The sequence below is a fragment of the Zea mays genome, chromosome 5 (genome assembly GCF_902167145.1).
Source record: "Zea mays cultivar B73 chromosome 5, Zm-B73-REFERENCE-NAM-5.0, whole genome shotgun sequence".
In the NCBI taxonomy this organism is placed as follows: Eukaryota; Viridiplantae; Streptophyta; class Magnoliopsida; order Poales; family Poaceae; genus Zea; species Zea mays.
Window position 1 is genome coordinate 9,633,947 of NC_050100.1, and position 11,489 is coordinate 9,645,435.

Consider the following 11,489-nt stretch of genomic DNA (forward strand, 5'->3'; position numbering starts at 1 on the left):
CCTACTCAAGTTCAATTAATTCGTGGTAATCCTAGATATACTAAAATGACCCCCGAGGAAGTTATCGAGAATTTTGTAAGTTTTGAGTGCATGATCGAAGGCTCGAGGAAGATCAATGAGCTTGATGATGCCACCACATCCGAAGCTCAACCCGTTGCATTCAAGGCAACGGAGGAAAAGAAGGAGGAGTCTACACCAAGTCGACAACCAATAGACGCCTCCAAGCTCGACAATGAGGAAATGGCGCTCGTCATCAAGAGCTTCCGCCAAATCCTCAAGCAAAGGAGGGGGAAGGATTACAAGTCCCGCTCCAAGAAGGTTTGCTACAAGTGTGGTAAGCCCGGTCATTTTATTGCTAAATGTCCTATATCTAGTGACAGTGACCGAGGTGACGACAAGAAGGGGAGGAGAAAGGAGAAGAAGAGGTACTACAAGAAGAAGGGCGGTGATGCACATGTTTGTCGGGAGTGGGACTCCGACGAAAGCTCAAGCGACTCCTCCTCCGACGAGGACGCCGCCAACATCGCCGTCACCAAGGGACTCCTCTTCCCCAACGTCGGCCACAAGTGTCTCATGGCAAAGGACGGCAAACGAAAGAAGGTTAAATCTAACTCCTCCACTAAATATGAGTCTTCTAGTGATGATAATAATAGTGATGAGGAGGATAACTTGCGTGTTCTCTTTGCAAATCTTAACATGGAGCAAAAAGAAAAATTAAATGAACTGATTAGTGCTATTCATGAAAAGGATGACCTTTTGGACTCCCAAGAGGATTATCTAATTAAAGAAAACAAGAAACATGTTAAGGTTAAAAATGCTTACGCTCTACAAGTTGAAAAATGTGAAAAATTGTCTAGTGAGCTAAGCACTTGCCGTGAGATGATTGACAACCTTAGAAATGAAAATGCTAGTTTAAATGCTAAGGTTGATTCTCATGTTTGTAATGTTTTAATTCCCAATCCTAGAGGTAATAATGATGATTTGCTTGCTAAGATTGAAGAATTAAACATTTCTCTTGCTAGCCTTAGAGTAGAAAATGAAAAGTTGATTACTAAGGCTAAAGAACTAGATGTTTGCAATGTTACAATTTCCGACCTTAGAACTAAAAATGATATGTTGCATGCTAAGGTTGTAGAATTAAAATCTTGCAAACCCTCTACATCTATTGTTGAGCATGTATCTATTTGTACTAGATGTAGAAATGTTGATATTGATGCTATTCATGATCATATGGCTTTAATTAAACAACAAAATGATCATATAGCAAAACTAGATGCTAAAATTGCCGAGCACAACCTAGAGAATGAGAAATTTAAATTTGCTCGTAGCATGCTTTATAATGGGAGACGCCCTGACATTAAGGATGACATTGGCTACCAAAGGGGAGACAATGTCAAACTTAGTGCCCCTCCTAAAAGATTGTCAAATTTTGTTAAGGGCAAGGCTCCCATGCCTCAGGATAACGAGGGTTACATTTTATACCCTGCCGGTTATCCCGAGGACAAAATTAGGAAAATTCATTCTAGGAAGTCTCACTCTGGCCCTAATCATGCTTTTATGTATAAGGGTGAGACATCTAGTTCTAGGCAACCAACCCGTGCCAAGTTGCCTAAGAAGAAAATTCCTAATGCATCAAATGAACATAGCATTTCATTTAAGACTTTTGATGCATCATATGTTTTGACTAACAAATCCGGCAAGGTCGTTGCCAAGTTTGTTGGGGGCAAACACAAGGGCTCCAAGACTTGTGTTTGGGTACCCAAAGTTCTTGTTTCTAATGCCAAAGGACCCAAAACGGTTTGGGTACCTAAAGTCAAGAACTAAATTTGTTTTGTAGGTTTATGCATCCGGGGGCTCAAGTTGGATACTCGACAGCGGGTGCACAAACCACATGACAGGGGAGAAAAGGATGTTCTCCTCATATGAGAAAAACCAAGATCCCCAACGAGCTATCACATTCGGGGATGGAAATCAAGGTTTGGTCAAAGGTCTTGGTAAAATTGCTATATCTCCTGACCATTCCATTTCCAACGTTTTTCTTGTTGATTCATTAGATTACAATTTGCTTTCCGTATCTCAATTATGCCAAATGGGCTACAACTGTCTATTTACTGATGTAGGTGTTACTGTCTTTAGAAGAAGTGATGATTCAATAGCATTCAAGGGAGTGTTAGAGGGTCAGCTATACTTGGTGGATTTTGATAGAGCTGAACTCGACACCTGCTTGATTGCTAAGACTAACATGGGTTGGCTCTGGCACCGCCGACTAGCCCATGTTGGGATGAAGAATCTTCATAAGCTTCTAAAGGGAGAGCACATTTTAGGACTAACAAATGTTCATTTTGAGAAAGACAGGATTTGTAGCGCATGCCAAGCCGGGAAGCAAGTTGGCACCCATCATCCACACAAGAACATCATGACGACCGACAGGCCGCTTGAGCTACTCCACATGGATTTATTCGGCCCGATTGCTTACATAAGCATCGGCGGGAGTAAGTATTGTCTTGTAATAGTGGATGATTATTCTCGCTTCACTTGGATGTTCTTTTTACATGAAAAATCTCAAACCCAAGAGACCTTAAAGGGATTCTTGAGACGGGCTCAAAATGAGTTCGGCTTAAGGATCAAGAAAATAAGAAGCGACAACGGGACGAAGTTCAAGAACTCTCAAATCGAAGGCTTTCTTGAGGAGGAGGGCATCAAGCATGAGTTCTCTTCTCCCTACACGCCACAACAAAATGGTGTAGTGGAGAGGAAGAATCGAACTCTATTGGATATGGCTAGAACCATGCTTGATGAATACAAGACTTCGGATCGGTTTTGGGCGGAGGCAGTCAACACCGCTTGCTACACCATCAACCGGTTGTATCTACACCGAATCCTCAAGAAGACATCATATGAACTCCTAACCGGTAAAAAGCCCAACATTTCATATTTTAGAGTCTTTGGTAGCAAATGCTTTATTCTTGTTAAAAGAGGTAGAAAATCTAAATTTGCTCCTAAGACTGTAGAAGGCTTTTTACTTGGTTATGACTCAAACACAAGGGCATATAGGGTCTTTAACAAGTCCACTGGACTAGTTGAAGTCTCATGTGACGTTGTGTTTGATGAAACTAACGGCTCTCAAGTAGAGCAAGTTGATCTTGATGAGATAGGTGATGAAGAGGCTCCATGCATAGCGCTAAGGAACATGTCCATTGGGGATGTGTGTCCTAAGGAACCCAAAGAGTCTCCAAGAACACAAGATCAACCGTCCTCCTCCACGCAAGCATCTCCACCAACACAAAATGAGGATGAAGCTCAAGTTGATGAAGTAGAAGATCAAGCAAATGAGCCACCTCAAGATAATAGCAATGATCAAGGGGGAGATGCAAATGAGGAAGACAAGGAGGAAGAGGAACAAAGGCCGCCACACCCAAGAGTCCACCAAGCAATCCAACGAGATCACCCCGTCGACACCATCCTCGGCGACATTCATAAGGGGGTAACTACTAGATCTCGGGTTGCTCATTTTTGTGAACATTACTCTTTTGTTTCCTCTATTGAGCCACACAGGGTAGAGGAAGCTCTCCAAGATTCAGATTGGGTGGTGGCGATGCAAGAGGAGCTCAACAACTTCACTAGAAATGAGGTATGGCATTTGGTTCCACGTCCTAACCAAAATGTTGTAGGAACCAAATGGGTCTTCTGCAACAAGCAAGATGAGCATGGTGTGGTGACAAGGAACAAAGCACGACTTGTGGCCAAGGGATACTCCCAAGTCGAAGGTTTGGATTTCGGTGAAACCTATGCACCCGTAGCTAGGCTTGAGTCAATTCGCATATTATTGGCCTATGCTACTTACCATGGCTTTAAGCTTTATCAAATGGACGTGAAAAGTGCCTTCCTCAACGGACCAATCAAGGAAGAAGTCTATGTTGAGCAACCTCCCGGCTTTGAAGACAGTGAGTATCCTAACCATGTCTATAAGCTCTCTAAGGCGCTTTATGGGCTCAAGCAAGCCCCAAGAGCATGGTATGAATGCCTTAGAGATTTCCTTATCGCTAATGGCTTCAAAGTCGGCAAGGCCGATCCTACACTCTTCACTAAAACTCTTGACAATGATTTGTTTGTATGCCAAATTTATGTTGATGATATCATATTTGGGTCTACTAACGAATCTACTTGTGAGGAATTTAGTAGGATCATGACACAGAAATTCGAGATGTCTATGATGGGGGAGTTGAAGTATTTCTTAGGATTCCAAGTAAAGCAACTCCAAGAGGGCACCTTCATCAGCCAAACGAAGTACACTCAAGACATTCTAAACAAGTTTGGGATGAAGGATGCCAAGCCCATCAAGACACCCATGGGAACCAATGGGCATCTCGACCTCGACACGGGAGGTAAGTCCGTGGATCAAAAGGTATACCGGTCGATGATTGGTTCATTGCTTTATTTATGTGCATCTCGACCGGACATTATGCTTTCCGTTTGCATGTGTGCAAGATTCCAATCCGACCCTAAGGAATCACACCTTACGGCCGTAAAACGAATCTTGAGATATTTGGCTTATACACCTAAGTTTGGCCTTTGGTACCCTCGGGGATCCACTTTTGATTTAATTGGTTATTCTGATGCTGACTGGGCAGGGTGCAAGATTAATAGGAAGAGCACATCGGGGACTTGCCAGTTCTTGGGAAGATCCTTGGTGTCTTGGGCTTCAAAGAAGCAAAATTCGGTTGCTCTTTCCACCGCCGAAGCCGAGTACATTGTCGCAGGTCATTGTTGCGCGCAATTGCTTTGGATGAGGCAAACCCTGCGGGACTATGGTTACAAATTAACCAAAGTCCCTTTGCTATGTGATAATGAGAGTGCAATCAAAATGGCCGACAATCCCGTCGAGCATAGCCGCACTAAGCACATAGCCATTCGGTATCATTTTCTTAGGGATCACCAACAAAAGGGAGATATCGAGATTTCTTATATTAACACTAAAGATCAATTAGCCGATATCTTTACCAAGCCTCTTGATGAACAAACTTTTACCAAACTTAGGCATGAGCTCAATATTCTTGATTCGCGCAATTTCTTTTGCTAGATTGCACACGTAGCTCATTTATATACCTTTGATCATATCTCTTTCATATGCTATGACTAATGTGTCTTTCAAGTCCATTTCACACCAAGTCATAGGTATATTGAAAGGGAATTGGAGTTTTCGACGAAGACAAGGCTTCCACTCCACTCTACTACTCATCCTTCGCCATCGCTCCAAGAAAAGGACCTTGTCTTTGGGGGAGAGAGTAAAAGCCCAAAGCAAAAGGACCGGACTTCGTCTTTGGTATAATCTTAACTCATTTACTTATGACCAAAGGGGAAGATAGTACTTAATGGGCTCTAATGATTCCGTTTTTGGCGATTAATGCCAAAGGGGGAGAAAGTAAGAGCCCAAAGCAAAAGGACCGCACCACCACCAATTTCAAAAATTTAGTGCTTTCCAAGAGTATTTATCAATTGGTATCCTATTGTGTTCAAAAGGAGGAGAAAATTAGTTTTTCAAAAATGTATATCAAAACCCTCTTGAACACTAAGAGGTGGATCTCCTTTAGGGGGAGTTTTGTTAAGTCAAAGGAAAAGCATTTGAAACAGGGGGAGAAAATTTCAAATCTTGAAAATGCTTTGCAAATCCTATTCATTTACCTTTGACCATTTGCAAAAGAACTTTGAAAAAGATTTACAAAAGAGTTTGCAAAAACAAAACATGTGGTGCAAACGTGGTCCAAAATGTTATATAAGAAAGAAACAATCCATACATATCTTGTAAGTATTTACATTGGCTCAATTGCAAGCAACCTTTACACTTACATTATGTAAACTAGTTCAATTATGCACTTCTATATTTGCTTTGATTTGTGTTGGCATCAATCACCAAAAAGGGGGAGATTGAAAGGGAATTAGGCTTACACCTAGTCCCTAATTAATTTTGGTGGTTGAATTGACCAACACAAATAATTGGACTAACTAGTTTGCCCAAGTGTATAGATTATACAGGTGTAAAAGGTTCACACTCAGCCAATAAAAAGACCAAGTTTTGGATTCAACAAAGGAGCAAAGGGGCAACCGAAGGCACCCCTGGTCTGGCGCACCGGACTGTCCGGTGTGCCACCGGACATGTCCGGTGCACCAAGGGGACTCAGACTCAAACTCGCCACCTTCGGGAATTTCCAGAGGCACTCGCGCTATAATTCACCGGACTGTCCGGTGTACACCGGACAGTGTCCGGTGCGCCAAGGAGGAGCGGCCTCAGGAACTAGCCAGCTTCGGGAATCGCCAACGGCTAGTCCGCTAAAAATCACCGGACTGTCTGGTGTGCACCGGACTGTCCGGTGCGACTCCAGTGCAACGGCTACCTCCGCGCCAACGGCTCTCTGCCGCGCATTTAATGCGCGCTCTGCGCGCGCAGAAGTCAGGCGCGCCCATACTGGCACACCGGACAGCAAACAGTACCTGTCCGGTGTGCACCGGACACCCAGGCGGGCCCACATGTCAGAAGCTCCAACGGTCAGAATCCAACGGCAGTGATGACGTGGCAGGGGGCACCGGACTGTCCGGTGTGCACCGGACTGTCCGGTGCGCCATCGAACAGACAACCCTGCCAACGGTCAAGTTTGGTGGTTGGGGCTATAAATACCCCAACCACCCCACCATTCATTGCATCCAAGTTTTTCACTTCTCAACCACTTACAAGAGCTAGGCATTCAATTCTAGACACACCCAAAGTGATCAAATCCTCTCCAATTCAACACAAAGCCCTAGTGACTAGTGAGAGTGATTTGTCGTGTTCATTTGAGCTCTTGCGCTTGGATTGCTTTCTCTCTTTCATTCTTTCTTGTGTTCAATACTCACTTGTAACCAAGGCAAGAGACACCAATTGTGTGGTGGTCCTTGCGGGGAGGTTTTGCTCCCGGTTGATTTGAGAAGAGAAAGCTCACTCGGTCGGAGGGACCGTTTGAGAGAGGGAAAGGGTTGAAAAAGACCCGGCCTTTGTGGCCTCCTCAACGGGGAGTAGGTTTGAGAGAACCGAACCTCGGTAAAACAAATCCTCGTGTCTCACTTCATTATTTGCTTGCGATTTGTTTTCACGCCCTCTCTCGGACTCGATTATATTTCTAACGCTAACCCGGCTTGTAGTTGTGTTTATATTTGTAAATTTCAGTTTCGCCCTATTCACCCCCCCTCTAGGCGACTTTCACTAGCATCCATGATGGAGTTGTTAAAACTCTCACACATGTTGTTATCCACTGAATCACAGTTAGCCCCTATCTTGAAAAAAGCCCTGCTCCAATGCTCTGGGGATGTCTTCATCATATCTTGTGCTCCTTCTGGTGAAGCTTGTGCAAGCCATGCCCTTTTGAGGTTGAAAAGAACTCTGCAAGGTGCCTTGGCACAAGCCCACCACTTCTTTTGCAGCTTCTTGTCTGTATAAATCTTCCTCCAGTTGGCATAAATGTGTCTGGCACACATTCTGTGCTCTGCGTTAGGAAGCAATTCGTCTACAGCCTTCAATAGACCCTGCAAAAGCACTTAGATGATTAAGAATTTCTGTGTACCATCTAATTTTTAGACATACAGTTTTATGATTTAGAATGCACCTTTTGTTGATCAGATATGACAACCCAACCATCACCTCCAATGTTGATGTTCAGATCTTTTTGAAGTAATCCTAGAAACCAGTACCATGAATCATATGTTTCAGTTGCAACAGCTGCCCATGCAATTGGATACATCTGGTTGTTTGCATCTCTCCCAATGGCACAAAGCAGCTGACCAGTGTTTGAACCCTTGAACCAGCAACCGTCAAGACCAATCACTTTCCTGCATCCAACAAGGAATCCTTTCTTACATGCATCAAAGCACACATAGAACCTTTCAAATACTTGATCTTCAAACTCTGGATTCAGATACACCACAACTGTACTGCTAGGGTTACTTCTCAAGAGCTCCAACTGGTAGTCATACACCTTGCTGTACTCTCCTTTCATGGAGTCCAGAGCAACCTTCAGGACCAATGCCTTTGCCCTCTTGCACTTGGACAGTGACACATCTGCAAGAAGGTCTTTTAGAACAACTTTCTTTATCAACTCAACTTTCCATGTTGGATTGTCCTTAATCTCACTGAAATAATGCTTCGCAATTATGTTGGAGGTTACTAACCTATTGTCTCTCCTAGGTGGGCAAGAATGCTCATCTATAAAAGTGACAACCTTAAACCAATCTGATCTGGTAGTCTTGGAACCATAGATTAACCATTTGCATCCCGGCCAAGAACAGTTTGCCCTAACCCTATTCTTCTCATCTTTCTGGAAGTGTAAGTGCTTGTGTGCTTTCAATCCATACTTCACAAGAGCTTTTTTAAACTGTCTACTGCATCTGAATGCCATTCCAAGTGAGAACATTAGAACTGGTGCTTTGCTATCATACCTGTTCTCTTGACTCAGCCACCTTTTAGACTCACCTTCACTGTTTTCTTCATATGAATACTCTTCACTGGAGTCATGATATGGACTCCCTGGGTCATCTAGGTTCGGAACTTCATCTACCAATTCTGCAGGGTTAATGTGTCCAATCCCTCCACTTTGTAGTCCTAGCTTCTTAGCCCTGATATTCCTCTTCACCTCATTGGCATATTTTCTGAAATCAATTGCTTCATCATCTTCCCCTGAACTGTCATCTTCAATGGGTTGGAAGTAGTCTTTATCTAATGATTCAGTTTCAGTGTCTTCCTCTTTATCTTCTACTGGAAATTCAGCAAACCTATTATCTTCAATTTGCTTGCTGCTGCCACCATCTTCATCTTCTACAATTTGCTTACCCCTGCCACAATCTGCTGCATCTCCTAGACTGACTCCTTGTGATTCTTTGGAAGGTTGCTCAACCATTTGAAGACAGACAACAACTTCCTCAACATAAATTTCTGCAACACCAGCATCAGTTATGTGACTAACCATTGTTAGGCAAGATGCATCATCGACTAGCAGTACAAGACCATTGCTCAATTCTGCCCCTGGCTTCAACCAATGTAAACGCATAAAGTTCTTACTGACAACATGATCTGCTAGGTGGCCCTGTATCTCTGGAAGAGAAACCTTGTCCAACTCCACATATGACAAATCACATTTGCCTCCTACATACTCAAGCTTCCCTTGATTTATCACAAATCCCCCACTATGATGGAACCTAATTGACAAATGATCCAACCTACATTTCATAAGGAAATGTTAATACACTTCCTAAATCATGCAGACCTTGGACTACAGCTACGTCGTCATCCATCCACCCACAAGATATGGACCTTCCCCCAAAAACAATCTGCCAACTCCAAAACTACCAGCGACATGGACAAGTGGGTACTCACCTCTCGCTCATGATGCAAAGTGATCAGACGAGCAGCGTCCGATCATGTACTCATCGATCGCCTCATCGGAGATGGTGAAGGCGGAAGTGCGGAGGCTCCGAGGGCGCTAGGCAGTCGAACAACAGAAGGATGGACGGGCTCTCCAGCTTCCAACCCAAACCCACCTGTAGGTACTTGACATGGGGCCGATGAGGACTGACAAGCGGGCCATAGGGCCAGGCTGGACGAGCGCGCCACCTAGGAGCCACGTTGGGTGCCCAGTAAGCAAAACAGCCTCCTAATACCGCCTTGAGGGGTAATATGTACCGACATACAAAGTTTAATGTGTGGAATACCTGGTTTTCCAGGTCGGGGGGTTAAGTATCCCACCCTTCAAACGCCAGGGGGTTAAGTAGACTTTTTCCGGTTAGGTATGAGATAACGCATAAAATCAATAAACTTATTAGGTAATGAGATAATGCATAAAATCAATAAACGTTTGCGTAAAATGTGAATAAAAATATCATAAACAGACAATATATGGAAGGGGACTATGAACTGAAATATATATAGTAAACGCCTATTGACGTTGGTATAAAATATATACAAAGTAGTATAAAAACAGGGCCTCCACTCGCGAAACCGTTGTCTTGCCTCTGGGATCCGCCATCGCTCGTGTCTAGAGGAGGCCGCCATCGTCGCTCGCTCCTAGGGGAGTACGCCACGCCCGCTCCCACCTCGGATGGCGTCGCCATCGCGCGCGTGCCCCTAGGATCTATCGTAGTCGCTCCCACCTCATAGTCATGCACGCCTCAGGGGCACCCTCGCGCGCGTGCCTCTGGGATCCGACGCGTCGCCATAGCCACTCCCACCTCATCGTCGTGCGCCCCTCAGGGGGGCACTAGCACGCGCATGCCCGCCCTAGGGATTTGCCGCCACGCGCGCCTCAGGGGTCGCTGCCACGCGTACCCCCAAGACCCACCGTCGTGCGCTTGCCTCCTGGGTTCCGCCACTGGGGGGGTTCACCGTTGGCACCGCCTAAAAATGAACCCTAGAGGTCTGCTGCTCCTTTTATAGACTCCCAGGACCTGCTACGGTTGAACCGGATGACAACATTAAACAAAGGCTCCCTCTGGTTTTATATATATACTAGCTAGTTGCACATGCTTTGCTACGGGTTTATATATATATATATATAGAGAGAGATTTATTCAAATATAATTATTCTTTATTTCTAAAACACTAAGGTACTTGTGGTCTAGTTAGCCCCAAATTTCTATAGCAGGAGGCATGGGTTCGAGTGCACACTCTGCATTATTTTTATATAATTATTGTTTATTTCTAAACACTAAGGTACGTGTGGTCTGGTAGTGGCTGCACGGGCAGAGTTGGGTGCTGGGTAGGCACATTAGCTAGCTGTCGGCGTTCCGAGACCGGGGGGTCCCTGAGCCGACGAGTGAATGTCGACGCGTGCCCCAGCCCAGATGGGTCGAGCGCGAGGGCGAGCGCGAAGGGGGGAGAGCGAGGCGGCCGGAGACCGGCGTGAGAGAGGTGGGAATCCCTCGGCCTTCGTGTTCGTCCCGCGCCCAGGTCGGGTGCGCTTGCAGTAGGGGGTTACAAGCGTCCACGCGGGAGAGGGAGCGAGCGGCTTCAAGCGAGCGCCTGTCTCGTCCTTGTCCCCGCGCGGCCAACCCTCTCTAAGAGGGCCCTGGTCCTTCCTTTTATAGGCGTAAGGAGAGGATCCAGGTGTACAACGGGGGGTATAGCAGAGTGCTACGTGTCTAGCGGAGGAGAGCTAGCGCCCTAAGTACATGCCGTCGTGGCAGCCGGAGAGATTTTGGCACCCTGCTGGTGTGATGTCGTGGCCGTCGGAGGAGTGCTGGAGCCTGACGGAGGGACAGATGTCGGAGCGGTTGAGTCCTTGCTGACGTCGTCTTGCTTCCGTAAGGGGGCTGAGAGCCGCCGTCGTCACAGAGTATGCGGGGCGCCATCATTGCCTATCTGGCAGAGTGAGCCAGATGGGACGCCGGTCTTGTTCCCTACGGCCCGAGTCAGCTCGGGGTAGGGTGATGGTGGCGCCTCCTGTTGACGTGGTGGGTCTGCGCCCTAGGTT

The 11,489-nt window shown here is 45.6% G+C and overlaps 1 protein-coding gene across 1 annotated transcript; it reads right to left on the reverse strand.

Annotated features, from left to right (window-relative positions):
- Positions 1 to 7,616: 7,616 nt before the first annotated feature.
- Positions 7,617 to 9,801, reverse strand: LOC103627989 (uncharacterized). The gene is made up of 3 exons (XM_008648283.2): positions 9,733 to 9,801; positions 9,398 to 9,634; positions 7,617 to 9,240 (listed from the first exon to the last, which is right to left on the reverse strand). The coding sequence occupies exons 2-3, from the start codon at positions 9,406 to 9,408 to the stop codon at positions 7,617 to 7,619; spliced, it is 1,635 nt and encodes a 544-aa protein (XP_008646505.1). The 5' UTR covers positions 9,409 to 9,634; positions 9,733 to 9,801.
- Between the last annotated feature and the right edge of the window lie 1,688 nt (positions 9,802 to 11,489).